Source organism: Lynx canadensis, chromosome D3 (genome assembly GCF_007474595.2).
Source record: "Lynx canadensis isolate LIC74 chromosome D3, mLynCan4.pri.v2, whole genome shotgun sequence".
Classification (NCBI taxonomy): Eukaryota; Metazoa; Chordata; class Mammalia; order Carnivora; family Felidae; genus Lynx; species Lynx canadensis.
In genome coordinates this window covers 25,414,675-25,440,106 of record NC_044314.2, presented here as the reverse complement: position 1 = coordinate 25,440,106, position 25,432 = coordinate 25,414,675, and the positions used below count along the sequence as shown (strand labels likewise).

At 40.7% G+C, this 25,432-nt stretch overlaps 1 protein-coding gene across 1 annotated transcript in view; it reads right to left on the bottom strand.

Moving 5' to 3' along the window:
- The window catches only part of DYM (dymeclin), a 350,411-nt gene that overhangs the window by 167,628 nt on the left and 157,351 nt on the right, over positions 1-25,432 (bottom strand). The window contains 1 exon segment of the mRNA XM_030335687.1: positions 24,870-24,964. Coding sequence (XP_030191547.1) covers positions 24,870-24,964 — 95 coding nt within the window.

Below are 25,432 nucleotides of genomic sequence, written 5' to 3'. Positions count from 1 at the left end.
TCAAAATCTGCTGCACAAATTCTATCCTCCAGAAAAGAGAGCAATTTTTCCTTCACACTTCAATTGTGTATAGGTGCTGACTTATTCTAAATCCGAGGGATGCTGGCTGCTTTCAGGGTAATTCTTCCACTTCAAAAATGCTTTGATGCTTCTAATCTATCACTTCAACATTAAATTGATTTATAAAGGTAAAAATGTGGCTTTAATAATTTGCAGTTGTGGCTTCTGTGTTTCAGATGGTAATCATCTCAAGACAGACCACCACCAGAGCAGAAATCTGGAGGAGAATGGGAGGGGGAAGGGACAGGATGCTCGCGTCTCCTTCAACTTAGGAGGCTGAAGCTCAGAGGTACAAGCGAAGAGGGGAATGTTCCACAATGCCCCCGTACACGTGGTGATTAGGTCAACTTCTCAAAAAAGGGGGCATGGGGTTCAAATGTTTGACAATTTTCTTGTTTTTTTAATTACATTTCTCTTTACCAATTATTAATTCTTACAGGTTGGAAGTAAGAATGACATGGTTGGTGAGAGATGTATCTCCATAAATTCCTTTAAAAAAAAAATCAACTGTTAGCATGATGCCAAATACAAAGGAGAAAGGATAATCTTTTTGACACATTTTGCTGGAATAATTACATATCTGAGTTTAAAAAAAATGAACATTAATTCATACTTTGTGCCATATACAAAAATTAACTCAAAATGAATTACAGACTTAATGGTAACATCCGAAACCATAACACTTCTAGAAGAAAACATAGGAGAAAATTTTTGTAGCCCTGGGTTAGACAGAAGAGACCTTACTTAAGTAGATACCAGAAGCGTAATTTGTAAAAGAAAAAACTGATGAACTGAACTTCATCAACAACAATAAATAAAATCCCTAGCCTTTAAAGCTGTCGTTAAGAGAACAGATAAGTTGCTAACTGGTAAATATGTCTTTATAAAATACACACCTGTAAAAGGACTTGCATTCAAAATAGATAAAAGAATTCTCACGTAGGGGGATGGGTGGACTGGCTGATGGGGATTAAAGAGTACACTTGTCCTGGGGCGCCTGGGTGGCTCAGTCGGTTAAGTGTCCGACTCTTAGTTTCAGCTCAGGTCACGATCTCACAGCTTCGTGTGTTCGAGCCCCTTAGCAGACTGCGCAGGCAGCGTGAAGCCTGCTTGGGATTCTCTCTCTCCAGCTCTCACTGCCCCTCCCCCACTCATGCTGTCTCTGTCTCTCTCAAAATAAATAAATAAACTTGAAAAAAGAAAGGGTACACTTGTCTTGATGAGCACTGAGCTATCTGTGGAATTGCTGAATCCCTATCCTGTACACCTGAAATTAATATAACATGTTAACTATACTGGAATTAAAATTACAAACTTAATTTAAATAAATAAATAAAACACCCCCCCCCCAAAAAGAAAAAGAAACAAAAAAGAACTCTCAAAAGTGTCAACAGAAGAAACCCAAACAACCCGATATAAAAAGGGCAAAAAGTGTGAAGAGGTATTTCATGGATGGCAAAAAGAGCACAGGAAAATATGCTCAACATGATTAGTCACTAGGGAAATGCAAATTAAAAGTTTAAGGAGCTACAATTACATATCAGTTAGGATGACTTTTACAAAAGGACAATACTAATTGTTGATGAGGCCATGGAGTAACTGGAACTTTCCTACATTGCCAGTAGGAATGCAAAATGGTACAGTCACTTTGGAAAAGAGTTTGGCAGTTTCTCATAAACTTAACCATGCACATACCATTAAGCCCAAAACACCATTCCTAGGCATTTATCCAGCAGAAATGAAAACTTACATTGACACAAAATTCTCTATACAAATATTTACAGCAGCTTCATCATAACTGCCTCAAAAGGAAAACAGCCCAAATGTCCTTCAATTGAAAATGGATAGACTGTGGTATCCTTACAGTGGCATACCACTCAGTAATAAAACAGAACCAGGGGCACCTGGGTGGCTCAGTCGGTGAAGCGTCCAACTTCGGCTCAGGTCATGATCTCCCGGTTCACGAGTTGGAGCCCCGTGTCAGGCTCTGTGCTGGTTGCTCAGAGCCTGGAGCCTGCCTCAGATTCTGTGTTTCCCTCTCTCTCTGACTCTCCCCTGCTCAAACTCTGTCTCTCTCTCTCAAAAATAAAAATCATTAAAAAACTAAATAAAACAGGAACCATACAACAACACGCATAAGTCTCCAGATTCAAAAGACTGCATACCGTACGATTTCGTATCTATGACAATCTGGAAGAGAAAGAACTACAGGAACAGAACGGGGCTCAGGTGGCTGGAAGGGTTGACTACAGAGCTACATAGGGAATCTTCAGGGAGAGGAACCTTTTCCTTATCATGATTGTGGGGGCAGATACACGACCCTGTGTGTCTGTCAATTCAAAGAACTGTACGCTAAAAAGGGGAGATTTTCTGTGTATAATAGAACATATTATTTAACTGTCTTAAAGAAATAATAACAACAATCACCTATGATGAAACATTAGCCTGTGCTAGTCAAATATACCAACTGCATTCAAGGAAAGAAGAAAATTAGGTTCTAGATTCCAAGCTCAGCTCTATAATACCCTGATCAAACAGACCATGCATTTTAGTAAAAATGTTTAATACTAAGCCCTTTATTATCTCTGTACACTTTTAAAGTTTATTCCACGCCATCATCAAAAGTTTCTTTCTATTCTCAAAAGAGTACTACTATGAGACATCTGGGAACACAACCAAGTGTTTCCTGCTGTGACAGAAACTTAACATCTCACCAAAAATGAACTCTACTGAAGTTAGACAGGTGACAGAGAAAAGCTTAACCACACCCTAAGTACTACAACAATGGCTCTTTCCACATCAATCTGCGTATTGGCCCAAAACAAACAAAAGGCGTATTAGAGAAGAATTATTTCTAGAGGTCTTAATGGAAGTCAGAGGAAATAGTCAATGAAACACTAAATATTTAATTCAAAACACTCAGTATACTTGGTTGGTAGCCTAAGACATATGCCTTATAATTAATAAAACAGACTTTCTCCATAAGAATCTACATTCTATCTGTTCATAGATAAAAATCTACAGAAGGCAGAGACCAAGAGAGAATAAATAATAGAACCAAGTAGAAAAACTCAATCTATATGTAGAAATAAATAAAAGAAGACAGAAAGTGTTTCCACATTACAAATATATAAGAAAATGCACAGCATTTAGATAATCAAATGGACCCATTATTTGTTTTTTAAAAACGACTTCACTAATGTTTATTCTACTGTACAATGTCCATCTTTCAGATGGATATAATACCTTAGAATAATGCACCACCTTTTGAGAAGTCTGAAAAACCTTAAGATCAACCCCATTATTCCATCACTTAAAGAAGTGTCTTCTAATTTTCCCAAGCTATTTACACATGTCGGTAAAGACGTACACACGTATTTAAAGTAATGGTGCCCTTTCTTCACATGCATCTGATGTGGAAGTGTAGTATGTAAAACAGATAACTAGCAGAGGAAAGCTACTCTGGGAGGAGTAGGGGCCCTGGGAGCCCTGGCTGCTCACGTTGCCATTACCAAGGATGACAAGAGGTCTACAGGAGAACCACACACAAAGCACAAAGCCAGAATCCCACCATCTTGGATGCTGAGAGGGACCTTACTTAATTTTTCATCAGCCTCTTCTGTGGCACCTTCAAAACTGTGCAGCCTGTGTTAAATGGCCTCAGTCATGTTAGTCCTTTCCCCGGTGAGAGCTACACTGTTCCATGTTCACATTTCCATACTGAAACGTATGAATCACCTATGCTCCCCTCCTGGTTATTAGCATTCACGTGCCTTCCGTGGTACAACAGAGCAGGGCATGGCGGACCTCTTTGTGTCTGGTTCCTCTAAACCAAGTGTCCTCTCTAATGACACACACAGCCCCTCAAATGCCTCACACTGTATTAGCACACCTAGAGCTGAAAGACTGCTAGAAAAACCTTACTCAAAGTCTACAGACTGCAGCACTAACCAGTCTGCCTTGAAGAGAGCCACCTTCACCAAAAATTGATAGTGCCTGTATCTGATCTTATTTCCGCTAACACGAAAAGTAAGAAAGGCTGCAGACCAGAAAACCTCAGAAGCAAACATTCACTGATATAAAAACTTCTTCTATAGTAACAGGCAGTTCTATATTCTTTCCAAAATTCTTCCTCCTTGCCGGCCCATTGATGTATTTTAGTCACACGCGTGATTTTGCTTTCCCCTGTACCTTTACCTGTTGAAATGTTATTCACCCTTTTAAGGTCTCAGTTAAATGCTGTGTACTTCATGAAGTATTCCATTTTATACTAGGTTAGAATTACTCCCGCCTTTCTTCTATGTACCTAACAGCACTTTATAAAACTTCTCACTTGCTGTCTTATATTATAGTTGGCCATGTAGAAATTCTACTGAATTGAAACTGAATTTATTCCTCTACTGTATTTTCACATTTCCTTTCAGGAGAAAAGATACTTAGATGCTATAGGAATGAAGGACCTATATTATGCAAAAATGGATGGGCTGGTTATATACTGTGTTTCTAGTTGGAATCCAATACCCAAAAATGTACTTTTAAGAAAACAGCTGGATTAGAAAAATCATCCACCGTAGCTTTTTACAAAATTGCTTATCTTACTCCAAGTGTCACATGAGTAGCAACATTTTTATTCATTCCAAAAATATTTACTAAAACCCACTCTGTAAAAACACTGCGCCAGGCACACAAGAGTAGAAAGATAAGCCAAGGCTAGATGCTCTTCGAGTCAAGCTACACTTATTCAAGAATTTCTCTTCCATCTGCTCCTAAGGGCCTTTAACTTGCCAGAAAGCCCTGTCGTCCCACTCCCATGGCCTGGTAGCTGTGCTCCTGAAATCCTCTCTAGCTTCTTGTTTTCCAGGGATTAGAAAAATGCACTTGGGAAGAGACGGGGTGCTCCCTGCCCTCCAGTGACCCACTCCTCTCCTGACAGACTCTCAGCGGGCACGCGCTGCCACTTCTACTGCTGCGAAGTGGGGTCACACGACTAAGTTCTGGCTTTACCAGCTGTAAGTATTTCGTGGCGGTTCTGGGAACCTTTCTTAAGAGTCACCTGGTGCCTTGTCTTGCTTTTTGCTCTTTGTCTCCTCTTCTTATCCTGTGGCTTGAACTCAGATGCTGACTGGGACCATAACAACAAAGATCAGATCCTAGGGGTGGTGGAGGTACGCCGAAAGGAATTTACCCAAAGATGTCCATGCCCTAATCCCTGGAATCAGTGAATGTTACAAGTCAAGAGGGGACTGGCAGATGTAACTAAGATTACAGATCTCAAAATAGGGAGATAATCCTGAACTATCCAGATGTGCACAATCTAATCATATGAGCCCTTTAAAGCACAGAACTCAGAACTCTCTCTGGCTAGAGTCAGAAAGGTGTGGGAAAAGGATAAATCAGAGTGATTCGAAGCATGAGAATCATCTAATGTGCCACTGGCTTTTAAGATGTAGGAACCCATGGGCAAGGACCAGAGAGAGGCTTCTAGAAGCAAAGGGAAGGCCCCAGCTGAGTGCCAGAAAGGTATAAAGAACCTCAAAGAACTGAATTTTCCCAACAACAGGGAATCTCGAAGGAGATTCTTCCCGGAGCCTTCTGGTAGTATCTCTGCAGGCCAAAAACTGGGTTTCAGCCTTGTGAAGCCTGGAGCAGACCCCAGCTGAGCCATGTCAGAGCCAGACTTCTGATCCACGGAACTACGGGATAATACGTTTGTGTTAGTTCAGGCACTTGAGTTGATGGTCATTTGTTTTAGCAGCTAAAGGAAACTAATACTTACTGGAGCAGAACCTTCAACAGACCTTGAAGGCGTGCTCTGGACTTCTACTGGGAGAAAAATAAAATTCTTCTTTAAACTAGTAGGATTGTCAGTTTTTTCAGTTACTCACAGCTGAACCTAAATCTGACTGATACACTTGATGAAATCCTTTCAACACAGCACAGTATCATTACCAACATGTAAAGAACAGCAGAGGCAAGTAAAATATTAGTTCCCCCAATTTTAAGAAAGTCTTTTAAAAATGGCTTAAGTTTGCATCACTGCCAGTGTCCGGACCAGTCAGGGTTAGGAATTACTTACTGGCTACAATAAGGTCAGTATACATCAGCAAAATTGGTACAAATGGTTTGGCAGGAAAGAAAAACACAATTTTAAGTAAGTGCTACATGTCACTGTGAACGAAAAAAATAGTTATCTTAAAAAAAGCCTAAAATTTTCCAAATATATAGAAATAATCCATTTCAGAATGGCAATATAAAGACATAATACTATCAAATCCTCATGCTACCCTTTTTTCTTCATAAGGAATAAAAGACTTCTGCAAACAAAATTTGCTTAAGCTATTCAATCTTCATTTTAACACGAAACACTTGACTTCCAGACATGTAAGGTATAATAACACGTGTGTCCAATATTTGATAATTTAGTTAAACATTTTGTTTTGTTCTAGAATGTTTTATTCACCTTTCAGGTGGCACTTTTGGATAATCTAAAAATTAAAACCACTATCAGAAAGCACTTCTAGTTCTCCCTTTAAGTGAGGGTGGTCCGTGAAATATCTGTTAACACGTAAATGAAAATACACAGCTACTCTCAGTCATGTTATTTGTATTTCAGAACTGCTTCAATTTGATCAAGTATGCCCTACTTTAAGAAAATATGTGGAAAAAAGAAATTGCTTTCTAAACGATAAGACTCAGGAATGGAAACAGAAATGAATTCTAAGAGCTAATTAACAATGAATAAGAAATAAAAATTTTAAAAAAAGCAATGACATAAGTAGGTGGGGAAACGTGAATTGACTACCCCAAAGGGCAACTACTAAGGGCCAAACCTGAAGAACTCCCTGCCACTGAGGCAGTGGGTGAACACAGCTATAAACCCATGTACACCCAGTAGGGTCAGATCAGTCCAATCAGGTCTTCTCTTTGTGAATATCACTTAGCAAGGTGAACAGAGGAATGGTCAGCCCTTTGACTTTGCTCTGCCCAGGAAGACTCAGATGAGATCAGGTGCATTCAGGGTGGTGTAGCTGTAGACCCCCCCCAGGAAGACTCCGAAACAATTTTCCCTGCTACCTAATGAAACACAAGACACACCTGAGATTTGGGACCAGTAGCAAGGGATTCGGCTCCTTGAAGAGAATTCTCCTGTGGCGGCTCACTCAGGATATCCTCATCCTAAATTTTATCAAGCAAATTATCCATAAGAGTCTTCTGCTTGTAACCCCAGAGATCACTCTGGAGGACGGTACCAAAAGGTACTTAAAGGTACTTAAAGGACAGTACCAAAAGGTACATAAGCTACAAACAAATGCTTATGAGGGATTTTGAGGCTCATGAACAATGAACAGTAATGGTCACTCAGAACCAAGTCTACCATTTTTTCCCCATGCTCTATATTTGGAGCAAAGGAGTGTTGGCTAATACTTAAGTATGCTGAACACTGTTCTAAATGGTTTTCATATTTTTACTGACTCCTCACAATAACCCTACAGAATAGGAACTATTATTATCCACATTTTATTTAACTTGCCTGAGGTCACACAGCTAGCTAGAGGCAGAGGTGGGTCTCACTCCAGTGTATACTTACCACTGACTTTCACATACTGACTCTCATGCATGCACAAGAATTTTCTTTCCAGAGCTGTAGGTGTAATAATGTGCAAACAACTTAAATGTCCAAATACATGACATGTATTTTATTGGATAAATCAAATGATATTATAAAACTCTCCCAACACAGCGTGAGGCGAACATACACAAAAGCGCTTACAAAACTATGTATGCTATAGTCTGTTTTTTGGAAAACATGTACATGTATATGAATAAAAAATGATCTGGAGTGTTATATACTAAGGCATCACTCTAAGGATTACTCACAAGTGGGAACTATGGCTGTCTTCAGACTTGTCTATATTTTTGTAATGAGTCTGTGTTGCTTTTGGTTTTTAACTGTACTATTTTTGCATAATCATCTATTGTGCAAATATTATTTATGTGCCAGGCATTGTTATAGGCACTTGAGACACTTTCGTTGAGTACAAAGATCCCCGTTTCTCTGGTGCTTATGTAGTAAGAGAAAAGAAACACAGGGCAGTGAAAAGTCTTGCTCTGCGGACTCCATTTTAATCAGTTTATTATGTATCCTTCCACATTTTTCCCGAGTAAATAAGAACAAACACAAATATATATTATTTATCCCACTTACAATAATCACATTCTCCACATTATTGTTTTGTGCCTGGCTTTCTTCACATATCTCAGAGAGCCTTCTATCAGCACCTTTACTTTTTCGTGTAGCTACCCATTGTCTACTGTATCAGTGTATTATATTTATTTAAATAAGCCTCTATTGATGGGTCCTTGAGGTGCTTCTAACCTTTTGCTAATATATAAAAAATACTGCCAAAATAAATTAGTACATTGTCATTTTGCACAGATACGGGCATGACTGTTGGGTCAAGGAATAATGTATTTGGAATTTAGATAGAAACTGCCACCCTGTTCTTCAAAGGAGTTGTACCAATGTATACTCCCACGGGCAAAGTTTGAGAGTGTCTGTTTGTATATAACTACCCAAGCAGCCTTTTCTGATCTGAAAGGTAAATATGTAATCTCAGGTAAGTTTTAAATTGCACTTTTCTCATTAAATGGAGCATTTTTAAATCTATTTAAGGGCTATATGATTCCCTCCGGAGTAACTTTAAAAATCCTAAATTTTGTGAATATGTGATCTTTAGGCAAACTGGTTATACCTTTAGGGTGTCTAGAGGCAGCTATGGGCCTGGCTTGAATTCACTTAGGTATTATTTTTCCTCTTTTGAGAAAGTGTCAGGAAAGTGAACAGGCAGGATTAGGCTATGAGGATAATGACTGTGTCTTATTAGTTCCTCTAAGCCTAGCACAGGGCCTGGTACACCCTAGGTGTCCAATTTGCTAAGGAAAAAAAAAGAAAAGAAGAGAAGAGAAGAGAAGAGAAGAGAAGAGAAGAGAAGAGAAGAGAAGGAAAGGAAAGGAAAGGAGAAAAGAAAAGAAAAGAAAAGAAAAGAAAAGAAAAGAAAAGAAAAGAAAAGAAAAGAAAAGAAAAAGAAAAAAAAAGGCACCAAGAAACTGTTTTCTTTGGAAGTTTATAGCACAACAGCACCACCAAGGGGAGTTTTAGCTAAAGCATCCCCCCCCCCCACCCCCTCACATCAAATTTCCAGATCTCTAAGCCACAGCAAACACATGATAGAATTGCAGACAGTATGACTGCTGTATAAATGCTACTTCCAAACTGTCTCTGAGTTCCACCCTCCAGATATAATGTTCCCCTTTAACCTCCCTTTACAGAACTTCTGCGGCTGCCATTGTCAGTCACACGGCCGCAGGATAACACAGCTCTACATTTTCTCAGCCCAAAGGTAAGATCAGGCCAATATCAACTGCTCAGTGACTAGATCAAGTGCAGTAACATGAGCATTCAGAGGACAGGAACTCTGCCCACTTGTTCTAAGTAGAGAAGACACCGTTGCTAGAAAGTGGGCACTTCCTTCTCAACACATGAAACTGAATACAGGCAGAAGTCAGGGGAGAGAACTTCTACGTCAAATGTAGATTAGACAAACAAGCAAAATACAAAGATGGCATCTGAATGGATTCAGCTGAATTTTCTATTTTGAAAAGAAATCCAGACATTTATCTTAAGCCTAGAATTGAAGAATGGAAGTAGTCATTCATTTTCGCAGCTACACTGGGAATAATTTCTAACAGTCCTGTGACAGGCAGTGTCCAAAGATGGCTACAGAGGAACCAAGACCCCCAGTGTTTATGTCCTTCTGTGGTCCCCTCATTTTGAATCTGGGCTGGTCCTGTGACCTGCTTTTGACAGATAAAATGTGGTAAGAGTGATGCTCTGGGATAGATGAGCTAGGTCCGTTTCTGTCACTCTTGGGACCCGCCCCCCTTTTTTAAATTTATAGTCGACATAAATTTTCCGTTAGTTCCAGAGGTACAACACAGTGCTTTGATCTCTACGTCATGGTTCATCTTGGGAACTTGTGAGAAGACCAAGCTTCAGTGACAGGCCACATGGAAAAGAATGAGACGTTCTAGTCCACATTTCAACAGCCCTCCCAGCTAACAGCTGACATCGACCACCAGTCACGAGACTGGACCACACTAGACATCTAACCCAGATGCTGTCTGACTCCAAGCACGTAAGAGACTTCAAGCGAGTATCACTCAGCTAAGCAATCAATCCACAGCACTGCGAGAGATAATTAGTAACCAGTGTTTTAAGCAACTAAGTTTTGGGGTGGATTTGTTACACAGGAATAAATAACCAGAACTATTTTGTAGCCACACCCAGGCAAGGGGAGCAACAAACTTATAGGACAATTTAGCACAGTAACATTCCCAGTTGACGACTTTTAAAGACAGAGACCATGCGCTCTTACAGGGAATAAACATGATTTATGTATTCTGTGTTATCCCCCTTCCCTTCCAACCCCTTGATAACTATGTTCTCGATAAATATTTATTAAATGGAAGCATGAATAATACAAACATAGCTAACTATTGATTATATTGATGGAAGGAAGTAAGGGTATAATTAATTCAGAAATGGTAGATATTTAAAAGTATATACAATGAACTCTGCAATACAGACATATACAGATGCACTATCTCTACCCCATCCTCTGAAAGGGCATTAAAACAATGGCTTTCAACTTATCTCAGGGCCCCTTTAGACTTCTAAAAAATTACTGAAGACCCCAAAAAACTCTTTGTATGCGGATTATACATATAAACATTAACTACAATGAAAATAAAAATGAGAAAAATAAAAATTCATTTAAATATAATAACACATTACACGTTAATATAAACAAAAAATAACCCCTTTTGAAAACAAAATGTCTGAAGAGTAACTTTATTTTCTATTTCTGAAAAATCCTTTTACTGTCCGGTGTAACAGAAAACAGATCCTCACTCCTACTTCTTAAGTCAATCCTGTTTTAGTTGAAGCATATTAAAATGTAGCTTCCTAATAAATGTACTTAGAAAAGAGAGGACCATTTTGGGGCGTGTGGGTGGCTTAGTTGGTTAAGTGTCCAACTTTGGCTCAGGTCATGATCTCACGGTTTGTGAGTTTGAGCCCCACGTCGGGCTCTGTGCTAACAGCTCGGAGCCTGGAGCCTGCTTCGGATTCTGTGTCTCCCTCTCTCTGCCCCTCCCCCGCTCACACTTTGTCTCTATCTCAAAAATAAAGAAAAACATTAAAAAAAAATTTTTTTTAAAGGGAGGACCATTTTAATGCCCTTTCCAGAAGATTGTAGATATTCTACTTTGACACTACAATAAAATTCAAATGGCAGTTTCTTAAAAGATTAAAGTATGGAATCGGAAGCAATAATGAAAAATTTTTTGAGTCTTTTGCATTAAGATCCATTGGTCTATTTTGTACTTTCCACGAATCTTTTTACCGATGCTTAATTTTGTAACTGCATGCTTTGGTCATTTGAAAAATATCGGTTTGCTGAGTCATACAGATCTTCCAAATGTTGATACATTTCATCACACAATAGCCCAAATTCCCAAACTTACCATCATCTTCGATCGCATCACGAAAGTCTTTAATTATTGGGAAGCTGTTGAACTCACGGTGCCAACAGGAGTTTTTTACAATTCTAATTTTTGCTTCTAAGTTCCAATTTTATGGTTGGCAACCAACACTAGCGGCTGTTTTCTTTGAAGTGATGGGCTCATTTTATTCATCTCTGCAAAAATGTCTGCCAAGTCTAAATAATCAGATTGTCACTCATTCTTTAACAGAGAAGTGGTATCGCATCAAAAAAGTGGCTAGTTTAGTTCACAGCTCAATCCTCCGTGTGCCTTCCACAAGACTGCGGCTCAGTACGTAGAAGTGCTTGCGTGAGCCGGTTTCATCACACACGGTGTTTCAAAGACATGTATCCAGAGGTCAAAATGTATTGCAACTAATCATTTTCACTGGCTCATCAAGGACATTCTGAAGTAAAAGTGGCTGTCCCCCACCCCTCACTCCAAGTGTGTGGTTGTAGAAAACACAGTGAGTACTAGGACAACCCAGCACCGCTGCCTTGACTTATGTTTCACCCCAATTTGCTTTTGTAATTTTGGTTCAAAGGACAGCACAGAGGAAAGGCCAAATGACATTCGAAAAGCAGCTCCCACTGCAGGGAACCCATGCAGTCTGTGGGCCGCATTTTGGGAACCTTTGCATTGGTGTGATCCCAAAACTCTACACAGTGGACACCACTCACTCACAACACAGAGTCTGACGGTAATGTGGTTGACACCTGTCTGTCCTTCCCAGTACTTATCAACGTCAGGTCTGCCACAAAGAGAAGAACCAACACTTCTGGGCTCAGGTCACACCTGGATTCCAATCTCAGCTCCGCCACGCTGGGCAGGAGGAAAGGTACGTCACATCCATCTCCGATGATGGGCAGTATCTGACACGTGGCAGACATATAGAAAATACTTGATAAATGAGGACATGACCCCTAAGTACCTACTGTTGTTCTAAAACAATTTAAATATTGTGAAGAAAACATTATTAGGAGCAGTTACTCTCATTTCTCAGAAGGTATGTTTAGAATCCCAGCGACTGAGTGATTCTAAATGGGAAATTTACAATGACGTGAAGGTCTGAAGGTCTTTTATTATCTTATCTGTTAAGGTACCATTATTACGCTTACATCAGGGAGTAAATACAGAGCTGCGGACATTTCTGAACCCAGGACTGAGATCACGAAAGTTTATTAAGTAAATAATGTATAATATTGTAATATATATTAATGTGTAATATTCTATGATCTTCATGTTTGACTAATAAAGGTTAAGAAAACAGGCACATTTTAGATGGGAAAACAGCACTAATAGCAATGTCATATCGGGTTCCTACAGAGGTTTGTCTTAGGTCTGTGGTCCTCAAACCCAGAAAACCCCTCGGATCTTTTTCAAACAGGGTTCCTGAAAAAGTGTAATTTTGTCATCAATTAACTCCTCTCCTACGTGTTTAGAAAGGTTTTGGCTACGTGCCATCCTTGGGGAAAATGGCCACTCATCCTGTTCTCCACAGGGAGGCTCCCTCATGGAACCCCAAATGACAAAGCGCGCTAGGGGACGCAAGGTGTCTGAGACCCCACAATTCCCCCTCAAATCTCAGTCAGCAACTACTAAATGGCTGTCAATGGTTTTTTTTAAAAACAAGGGGATCACGTGCTTAAAAAGGTTGAAAACAACTTGCCCAAGGCAGGATATAGTATTAAATGTCTCGTACGCCAATTATTCACATGTTTTTAGTTTCAAACTTCATTTTTAAGAAGCACTTGGCAGTGGAATGTGGTACAGTATGGTGGATGGAGGACAGATGAAGGTTTCAATCCCAACATTGTCACTGTCTGGCAACGGGACCTTAGATAAATTACTCCTCTGAGATTTCGTTTCTTCACTGTAAACCGGAAAGAGCGACACCCGTATCATCAGATAACACAAATAGCACTGCAGAGGGCCCAGTGTGTAGCGTATGGCAGATACGGGCTCTACAAAAACCCCAAGACGGTAGTCCATATGGCACGCTGTTGCTACCTCACCTATCACCAGTAGATTTTAACTTTATTTTAATCCAACTAAAGCATAAGAATTTCACTGAGCCACCAGGAGCACGACATAGTGCTGTCTGTCCTCTAACCAGGAAGATTTTTCCCTCTGAGAAGTACATGGTGGCCATTCCAAGTGTTTTACCTATAATAACTCACTTATTCCTCCCAATAGCACTGGGAGGAATATCCCCACTTGTAAATGAGGAAACTGAGGCATAGGAGGCAAATGAACAATGGTGACTGCTCCGAGTACTGGTGAATGTCTGCGACAGGGAGTGCCTTCCTACCTTTTCAGCAGCTACCATTTCTCATCTCCATTTTCCCTCCGTACCCCCCACCCCCTCCCCGCCACCTCCCCACCGGAAGCGGTCTCTCCTCCCTTGCATGGCCCCGTTTGGGCTCCATCCGATTCTGCATGCACGGACACTGGCCACGCGAGTCATTTTCAATCACTGAGCCTTCTGTATACTCCTATTTCTCCTGTTACCACCACCCTTGTCTATCGTGGCTGGAAAAGGTGCTTTTTACAAAGTCCGTGAAGTGTATGCAATTCATCAAAAGAAAATGCTTTCTAAGTCACTTTATTTCTCTTACCTGACCTTAGCATTTTATAACATATCAGGTATCACAGTTACGTTAAAAAAAAAAAAAAGAAGAAGAAGAAGAAGAAGAAGAAGAAAAGAGAGAGAGAGAATACATGCACATAAATGCATGCCTTTTTTTCTCTCTTTTGTTCTGGGAAGAACACGAGGCAAGGAGCTGGGAGACGTGCTTTCTATGTTGGCCTCTGTAGCAACGTCCACTTGGACTAGTCACATAACAAATCTAGGTCTCAATATTTCCAGGTGTAAAATGTGCAAACTAGTCTCAGATGCTCTTTAAAGGTCCTTCCAAACCGAAAATTTCGTAATTTGTGTTTAAAACCAAGATATTCTTGCTTATGTCAAAGCCACTCAGAAACAAGGTTTTAAGGGTTGTGCCAATGACACTGACATGTGAATGGGAAATTCATTATAACACATAACAAAGCCGAGACTAGTGAGGCCATTCAATCCTTTCTTACTTTTTCTAAGATACATAAATCCAACACATTAGCAGGTGACACATGAAACCCAGAGTAGCATCGACTAGCTACCTTAATGACACAATGACAGGTTTTTCCAATTGGCAACAGAAACATGTAACTCAGTAAAGACTGCAGGGACACAATTTCCCATGGGTCTCTCGAGTTTTTGCACATCTTGAAAGCAGAGGCAGTGATGGTCTCATGCTCTGGACTATCTTTCCATGGGCGTCTGCAGAGTGAACAGACATGGAAGGTGAAGACGGCGTCTCCCTCTAGAGTAGAGGGCAGTTTGTTTGCTATCAAATACATTAAAGAGGCCTCCATGCAAAGACTGGGCAGGTTGCTTGAATCCTATAGTAAAAGATCGGAGTTTTCTAAGCTCAGGGTTCCTCTTCTGTAATGCAGCCCACGGCGTGTACAGATGCCCACTGTTGTGTCGTGCTCTGGACACATGAGGAACCACACGCAAAAATGATATTCTGGCTCCTCCCACTGGTGTGGTTAAGAGACTGTCCTTTGTCTCTGACCCAAGAATACTGAGTCTCTACTGAGACCCATGAAACTGTGGAAGCTAATTTGTCAGCTTGAAAGTTGGGTAAAAATCTCAGATCCTTTATAGTAGACAGGAATAGGGGCTTAATAATCCATGGCTAAAGGACAAAGTGTGAACCCTCTCCATTACCTCTACAATATGACTAGAACATTCTATAAAGTTCCATGCACGTTATTTTAAGGTTTAATGTCCCATGTGACAATTCTGCTTAGAAAAATCTGTACTTACAAGAAATAAAAATTCAGGTAAGTGTGTGTCATGCTACTTTAAAAGTTGGTATTTTGAGTGGGCGAGCAATCTAAACTAAAATTAAACCAATTGTGAAGTTTTCACATGTCCCATCAAATCTACGCAGATACACTTATTGCTAAATACTAGCAGTCTCTGAATGGTTAGAAATTTTCTATTGAAAACACAGGTTTTCAACTGGGAGCTAAGTACTCTCAATGTAACTTAAGAAAGGGCTAAACTAAAAAGCAAACCATGGCTGATTTTCCCGCAAAATTTAGTTACCTTCAAAGTACCATTAACTGTAGGAAGTGCAGGAAGCCAGATTTTATGGCAAAATATTTTTCCTTCCTTTCTTGGTTGTTATGCCAAGATCAGACAAGGATCGGCAAAGTCCAAAGCAACTGGGAAGCTGCAAGTACTGTATTGCCTAGGCGTCAGGCAAAAACAAGTTAATTCTCTCCTCTAAAATAAACCATGTAAATTTAACAGAAGTATTTAAACTGCAAAACCATTGCTCAGACCTTCTACCAATCTAAAATAAGACATATTACTTAAAACTATATTCAGTGACGTTTTCATTTGGTGAAATATTTGGGATACATGGGCAATTTGATGATCCTCTGGGCAAGGAAATCAGAATCCAGGAGTATTAACAGAGAGCAAGAAATTTTTTTGTAGGGATGTTATCTAGATTTATTTTTAGATTAAAATTATTTCAAAAATGTCACAAAACTGTTAAGAGAAAAGAGATAGCTGCTAAAGACTTTGCAAGCCATTAATGACTCTCACAACACTTGCACGAGGCATACATACGTCATCAGAAAACACACCTTACCAGGATTTCAGAAACAGAGTTGAACTTTGTTATAATCCTTAATGTCACAGAATTCCTTCCCTAAAGAAATACTTTCCGGAATACAGTGATATCAGGTAACGATACAGATTGCAACGGAATTATTAGAGATTTAAAAAATAAAACCAACATGAGTATAACACTGAATTTCTAGATACAAGGAATGGCCTTCATCTGAAATTAAAATGTGAAATATCTAAAATTAAAGAGAATTTCAGTAGTAGCAGGTCTACAGCAAAAGCCTAATAAGTACTTACTGAATTAAAAATAAATTCTGATGTCAAGGATTAAGTGGAATACATAAAAAATATTAGAATTGTAGGCTGAATGATACACAGTTCTTGTACTCATTCTGAAGGTCATCTTGCAGGATAATATCCACACACCATGTACAGCAGGGCCTCAACACATCCATACCTTTCTCAACTAGAAAGTTTAAGAACAAAAGAAAAGACCTTCCAGTCTTTGCAACGGTAATTCTAGGTACTTAGCTATATTATCGGGAGAAAGTTGAAATGAGGGGGGAATGGAATGATCAATTAGAGCTTGGTCACCTTCCATGGCAGAGAACCATCTGTTCAAGAAAACCTCCATACCTTGGATATGTGAATTACCCTCAGAAATAATGCTTTGCGCGCCCCTCCCCCCCCCCTCCTGCCTCTCTCTCTCTCTCTCTCTCTCCCTCTCTCTCTCTCTCTCTGCCAGTGCAGTGGAGTGAACCTGGGCTTTTAATCTGGACACACTTACCAGCCGTGTAGCATCAATACCCTAAACTAAGTCTCCACACTTTTACTAGTCTTAAATGCAACAAAAAGGAAACTAGCAGAGAGATACTGAAGGTGATAGGTGTAAATTTATCATCGAATGGCCCTTATTTTAAAAATAAGACAGTATTGCTGAAATACCATAACCAAGAGAAATAACCAGATATATCACTATATATGAGTATATTTGAGTATTTTATGTTGCATAATATACATTCATCCCAACGACAGACCGTTTTGCTTCTTAATATTTTCTTGTAGGCTTTCAGTTCAATGTATTGCTTGGCTCAGAAAAAAAAAAAAATGAAAACTTAATTCATTGGGGACAGAAGTGAGGAAACCTGATGTGGTAAGTTAACACCAGATAGTATTATTAAAAGCAAACGGTCTATCTTTGAATGACCTGAATGACCTAGTTTTGTCCAAAATACAGGAGCTAACCACTCAGAGTTAAACAACCAACTGGTTTATGCAGTCTTCAGAAAAACGCTGGATGACTACAATGTCTATTGTTACATATGCAGAGCAGAACAAGGAAGCTTACGTAACTGCCAGTCTGGGGCTGGTTAGACAGAGAGAAGGAGAATGTGCAAGAGTCCACATTCATTACTGCTGGCTGTTAACGGTAAGAAAAGGTAAGAGCAAAAAATCATGGGTTGAAGCATTTCTAAATTCTTAGATTACTGATTAGATTTTACCAAAAAACCCTCCTTTGTACTACTATTAAATAGTTGTAATTAGGAGCGCCTAGGTGGTTCGGTTGGTGAAACATCCAACTTTGTCTCATGTCATAATCTGACAGTTCATGGGTTCAAGTCCTGTATTGGGCTCTGTGCTGACGGCTCAGGGCCTGGAGCCTGCTTCGGATTCTGTGTCTCCCTCTCTCTCTGCCCTTCCCCTGCTCGTGCTCTGTCTCTTTCTCAAAATAGCAGCACTTTCAACAATAGCCAAATTATGGAAAGAGCCTAAATGTCCATCAACTGACGAATGGATAAAGAAATTGTGGTTTATATACACAATGGAATACTACTTGGCAATGAGAAAGAATGAAATATGGCCTTTTGTAGGAACATGGATGGAACTGGAGAGTGTTATGCTAAATGAAATAAGTCAGGCAGAGAAAGACAGATACCATATGTTTTCACTCTTATATGGATCCTGAGAAACTTAACAGAAGACCATGGGGGAGGGGAAGGGGGAAAAAAGTTACAGAGAGGGAAGGAGGCAAAACATAAGAGACTCTTAAAAACTGAGGGTTGGTGGGGGGTGGGAGGGAGGGGAAAGTGGGTGATGGGCACGGAGGAGGGCACCTGTTGGGATGAGCACTGGGTGTTGTCTGGAAACCAATTTGACAATAAATTTCATATTAAAAAATAAATAAAACTTCACTTATTAATTCTAAAAAAAGTAAATAAACATTAAAAAAATAGTTGTAAATAAAAATCTAACCTACGTTTTATATTATTTTATTGTCAAGAGGTTTGGAAGACCAGAAAGCTTCCGACAAAACTCTGCACTGTCATCAACTTCCCTGGCTCCAACCAGCAGCAGGTATGTGCAAAATGCAGCTAGAGACAAATCAATTTACATAAAGTTTCAGAAAGACGGCTGCCAGAACCAAGCTTAAAATGTCAGATGTCAGTCCACCTTCTAAGAATCGGTCAGTAAGTACTTATTAAAAGTCTACAGTGTGCTTCATGAGAGTGACTCTCTGTAAACTAATGCAAAGAAATATAGCACAAGTCTTTTATTTCCAGTAATTACTACTCTGCTTAGGCAACAAGACTTGCAACCTCAGGTCAGGCTCATGTGTCACAAGTACCTATAATAGTCAGCTCAAGAAGACGCTCCAGTTATCTCTCTCCCACACCCGCCTCTGGGAGCAGCCACATTTTCCAACAGGTAACCTTCTCCTTTTCTGGCCCATTGGCCCTGCTCCTGGCCCGGTAAGTAGCTACTGGGCCAGAAACTGATGGTGACCTGGGACTTCTACGAAGCAATGAATAGGGCCAGCTGGGTTCTTCCTCATTGTAATCTGAACAGGGAAACACGAATTGACTGTGTTAGCAGCATCTAGGTCTAAAGTAAAAAGACCCAGAGCTATAGGGGGTGGGGGGAGGCGGGGGGGAGGCGGGCCGGGAGTCTGGCCATTGCAGGAGCAAGGTAAAATGCAACAGAGGGGTAGGAAGCTGGTGGAAAAGGCTCTGCAGAAGGAAGAGGTGATAAAAAGTGAAAAAGCCTCAACTTTTTTCCAGGGCTAGACACAGAAGTGCAGCTGTGAAAGAGCAAGGAACTGCAATGATTCAGCGAAGTCAGAGCAGCAGGCACCTGCCAATATATCACAGGTCGTAACAGAAGACAGAGGGCAAATGGCAGGACCCCGATTATTTCCCGTAAGGCAAAGTTGCTCAGCCTCGGCACCACTGACATTCTGGGCGGGACAATTCTTTGTTGTACTGTGTATTATAGGATATTTAGCAATATCGCTGGCCTCTACCCACTAGATGTCAGTAGCAACCTCCTCCCCAGTTGCAACAACCAAAAAAAAAAAAAAAAACAAAAAACAAAAAACAAATAAAACAAACAAAAAAAAACCCCACAAAAACAATGAAAAAACAAAACCTTATTCCAGACACTGCCAAAATCACCCAAAGCTGAGAGCCACCGCTTTGAGGAAGTTGAACCGTAACCTCCTGGCAAAGGGAAGCTACTGACTAACTTGAAGCCTAAGGAGCGGTGTGTTGAGATACGCCTTCAAATGGAAGCAGCAGAGCCAAAGCCTATGGGCAGGGCAGGTGAGGAGGCAAAGGATCAGGCAGGCTAGTGACACGGTGTGGGTTCAAGATGGTGAACCTGTGAACCAAGGCAGTATTGGCGGAGACAGGACATGGGGCAGGAATGTGAGCTTCAACGGCAGAGTAAGACAGAACTCCAGGGCCCAAATGGATATAGCATTTAAAGAAAAGGGAGAAATGATGGAGAATTACTTGGCAACTTGGGCGGTTAGGGTGAGGGCGATTACCTGGTACAGGGAATTTACAAGGAAGAGCGGGTTTGAAAGAGTGGGAGTTCAGCTTCAACTGAGCTTAAGGTGAGCTTTTATTAAGTTTTAAACTTAATAAAAGTTTGAGGTGAGTGTGGGATACATCCAGGGAGTGACGTTACTAGAGTAAGTGTTCGGCCAGTCAACACTTATATAGAGTGCATGTTATGTGCCAGGCCTTTTGCAAATATGAACTCACTTAACCCTCACCACATCCCCTGAAATAACAACTACTGTCACCCATCTTACAATGGGGAAGCTGTTACATAGAGAAGTTAAGTAACTTCTCCACGGTTCCAGAACTAGCACGTTTCAGAGCGGGGATCCCAAACTCAGAGTCTATGCTCTCACCCACTATACTGTACTGCCTGCTCAGAAAAAATGGAGCGATCAGAACCGTGAATTTGGATGGTTTTCCGTACACGAGTGCATGGTAGGTGAAGTCACAGGCATGTTTGTGAACTCCTAGGGACAATGAGCAAAGAGAGAAGAAAAAAATAACGTAGCATGAAATACTGGAGAAAAGTATGTATTAAGCCAAAGGTGAAGGCAAAGCCAGAGGAAGGAGCCAGTGGGGGGTGGGGGCAAGTTGGGAAGGTCTTAAGGGCAGGAAGTAACTAATGATGCCTTTGTAACCCACAATTCCCTGCATATATTCTCTTCTTTTCTGGGTCTATAATCTACTCTTTATAAATGTTTTTTAAGTGTTTATTTACTTTTGAGAGAGAGTGCACATATGCACAAGCAGGGGAGGGGCAGAGAGAGAAGGAGAGAGAGAATCCCAAGCAGGCCGCACTGCCAGCACAAGCCCGACACAGGGCTCAAACTCAAATCATGAGATCACGGCCTGCGCCCGAATCAAAGATGCTTAACCGACCAAGCCACTCAGGTGCCCCCCTCTTTATAAATGTTTTTAATTGAGTGGTCATGATCATGTCATAATCTCAAGGTTCGTGAGTTCGAGCACCATGTTGGGCTCGTGCTGGCAGTGCAGAGCCTGCTTGAGATTCTCTTTTTGCTCCTCCCCTGCTCTCTCTCTCTCTTGCTCTCTCTCGCTCTCTCAAATAAATAAACTTTAAAAATAAATGTTTTTGACTGAGCTAAGTATAATCCCAAATAATGATCATATCAAATGCCCATGCTTATAGAATATTCAAAAGATTTTATAGTTGAACAAAACTCAAATCATATATGCTTATGAGATTTTTCTAGAATACCAAGAGTTTGTGGAAGACACACTGTCATTAAACATGAAACAACAGCACAGACACCATAAGAAATCATTCCTTATGCTTATGTCCAGCTAAAAAGGCTTTTAAAAGCTTTACTCACAGCCTACGTCACAGCAATGTAACATGTTACTCTATTTTGCATTTTGTTGAAGATGGCATGAAATATTGGCTCTCCTACGTTTTGCAACTGATAGATACTGTGTGGTCTCTTCCTAAAGCAGGATTTAGAAAATGTGTATATGAAACTGATTACTTCTCACTTGAAGGAGTTACTGAAGCATCTGGTGAATCTTGAGTTGTACTGCTATAATAAATCTGTGTATCTATTATATATAGATCTGCTATAATAAATCTGTGTATTTTGTTATGCATTCCTTATCATACTTGACAATTCCATACCCCGAACACAAACATTTAGTCGAAAAACGAGTTTCCTCAAGATTAAAAAGTTGGCCCCCGTTTCCATCTGAAAGTGAGTGTTTTCTACAGGAATAAATTTTGATTTCCAGGTCCAAGCTCAAAGTGCTTTCCAAATGTGAGTATGCATACAAATCTTTGGGGATCTTGTTAGGATGAAGACTTTGATTCAGCAGGTCTAAAGCTGGGCTGACGCTTACATTTCTAACGGGCTCACTCCTCTCCTGGATGACGATGTCCCGGTCTATATTGGTGACTCACATGTGGCCCTTGAACCTGAAGTGCTGGCAGCATCTGGGAACTTGTTAGAACTGCCCAGGGCCCTCGGTGTGACAAACAAAGCATACCAATATCATCTGCTGAAACTGAGGACTCCAGAAACTTCTATTCAATTATTTTTTTAAAAATTCACTTACAGCTCATTCATTCACAGTCTCTTTTTTGTTACTGAAGATCAGACCTTCTCCTCTCTCAATTCCTTCCATTATTCCAAACTATGCATCTAAGACCTAAGCACCCTCCAAGGCGGCCCCAGCTGGTTCTTCCAGGCTTTCCTCCTATAATCCCTATACAGGTCCACAACATGCCATCTGAATGGGACTGGTTATTTTCTAAATAGAAAGCTGTTTATCACAGCCCCTCTCAGTCTGCGTTGTTGTGGTTGGTGCTTTTCCTTATCAGGCCAATCTCTAGAGCCACCTCTCTCGAATCACCTTGCCTGATTTCTCAGTAAGATGTAATTTTCCCATTCTCTGAACTAACCAGTCACCCTCACCATAGGGATTTGTCTCTCATTCTAAGACATTCTGCTGTACATACGCTGGTCCTCGTCTTATGTCAGCTACTGAAGGACAAGCAGGAACCTTCACAACTAATTTGGATATATGGACTTTGCAGTGCGTAACACAGTTCCTCACTAACACAATGCTAAACAGAACTCCATTAAAATACAGCAGTATTCCTTATTGGTGATAAATTTGATCTAGATATTCCCAAATCACAAATCTCAATTATGTTTCTTATTTCTCCAAATCCAATCACTTTTCTGCTTTATTCATCATAGATAGAAAACTGGGCACAGTGCTTTATCTGCTTTCCCAACTCTTATACTTAGAAACTGTTTATTTCATCTCACTTGACACCTGTTATCAGAACTCGAAATGTGAACCAGTTCACATGCCGATTTCATTTTGAACGGGTCAAATGTTGGTGTATCCATTAAGGAAAATGAATCTTGTACTGAAACTTCATCAAGCTACTATGAAGCTACACACACACACACACACACACACAGACCTCAGAGCAGCACAACATCATTAAATCTGCCATGCTGAACTAAAGCATAGTAACAAAAAATTACTATTTAGAAACTAAAGAATCTTCAGAACACCTGGAAGAACCTGAGGTAGGAGGAGATGCTATGTGAGCTTTAAGTCATCAAGTTAGTGTTAGTACAAAGTCAGTCAAACAGACAACCATCAACCCCCAAATAAGCCAACATAATGTATTAGGACCGGACCTCAACTAACCAGTGAGTCACTGGAAATATCCTTGCTAAATTCTGAGGATAAATATATAATGCTGAGTGACTGTTAAAAATGAGGCCAGCTCAGTAAGCATCTCCAACCAATGGATGGAAAGTAAGATCAGAGTTTAAAAGTGATACGGACTTGTGATTACCACCAATGCCTGGAACACAAGAATTAATCATTAAAATTGCACTGCTCCAAAGGCAAGGTCTAGAGGAAACGATCTGACTTCACTGACTTACATAACAAATGCTCTACTTGAGAGCCTCGAGGACAATCTTGTGCATTCCACCCCAAAGACCAAAAGTACCCACATATATTAAAAATCTTTGCAAATGAGGGGCACCTGGGTGGCTCAGTCGGTTAAGCATCTGACTCTTGGTTTCGGCTCTGGTCATGATCTCATGGTTCATGAGTTTGAGCCCTGCACTATTAGTGCAGGACTTGCTTGGGATTCTCTCTTTCCCTCTCTCTCTCTCTGCCCCTCCTGTTCTCCCTCTCTCTCTCTCAAAATAAATAAATAAACTTAAAATTCATTCATCATTTGTTAATTAGCTTTCCTGCCCTTAAAGACAATGTCTTTGGCAAAGGGTGGAGAGAGGACAGAAAGGACCTTCTGGTGACGTTGTGGCAGGCAGAATAATGGTTACTCCCAAAATGCCCACCTGCCGATCCCCCAACCTGTGAATGTGCAAAGGGCACTCTGCAGTTGTGATTCAGCCACAGACCTTGAGATGGGTACGTCACCCTGGGTTACCCAGATAGGGCCAAGGCGATCACAAGAATCCTCCGAGTGGAAAAGGGAGGAGGTCAGAGGGATGAGACATAAGAACGACTCAACAACCTAATGCAGCTGGCGCGGACAGTGGAGGAAGGGGCCACGAGCCAAGGAAAGCTGGCAGCTTGTAGCAGCTGCAAGAGCCAAGGAAACAGACTTCCTCCTCTAGAGCTGCTGGAAAGGAACGCCACCCGGTAGCATCTTGATTGTAGCCTAGCGAGACCTGTGTTGAGCTTTTAACCTACCGATTAATAAATCTGTGTTGTTTTAAGACATTAATTTGGGGTCATCTGTTACAACAGTCAATAGGAAAGTGATGCAACAGTAAACTGCTACTAGAGGAATTCTCTAAAACAAACACAGCTACCCTCCCTTAAAAGCGTAATGCGATGCTCTGCAAAATGCTCAGCAAATATGGTTGTGGTTTACGTTACTAAGAAATATACCTGCTCCTCTGTAAAAAGCTAACACGCAAAGCTTACAACTAAATTTCATAAAAAGACAGAAAAGTAAATACAATTAACTCTGACCAAAAAGCTGGGTAGGAAGACAGAGCAGGACAAGGTATTTTCAACGAAACAAGAAGGTGATAAATACTAGGCAGGAAAATTTGATATTCCTCGTGGATAACATTAAAAAGGGACCACCACGGTACCCGTTCCGCTGGGTCAGCCAAAAGGCACACCTCAGTATTTCTCGTAAAGCTCATAATTACCTGATGATCCTCTGGGCAGCGTACTGGTGGAGGGAACGAAACTGTGCCGACATGTTTGCCAAGGCGGCCAGACAGTTGGTGTGAAGGTACTTGTCCTGCGAGAAAATAGCAAGGTGAAAACAGACATGGAGTCGTCTCTGCATCTGAAGCAAGGTCAACCAGAAGGAAATGTCGACTTAACTGTCACTGATTCTAGAAAGTTCGGGTCCACGATCCCTTTTCTCTAATTCTAAAATCCTTAATAAAGCATTGAAAATTCAAAGCTTTGGGGCGCCCGGGTGGCTCAGTCGGTTGTGTGTCCGACTTCGGTTCAGGTCGTGTTCTCACGGTCTGCGAGTTCGAGCCCCGCGTCAGGCTCTGGGCTGACAGTTCGGAGCCTGGAGCCTCTTTCAGATCCTGTGTCTCCCTCTTCCTCTCTCCTCCCCCGTTCAAGCTCTGTCTCTCTCTTCTCAAAAATAAATAAATAAATAAATAAATAAAAATTCAAAGTTTTTTCATACTGGTACAAAAGATTACGATGCTATTTATGGTTTTCGTTATCCCTCTCCTGGTGGATACTGAAC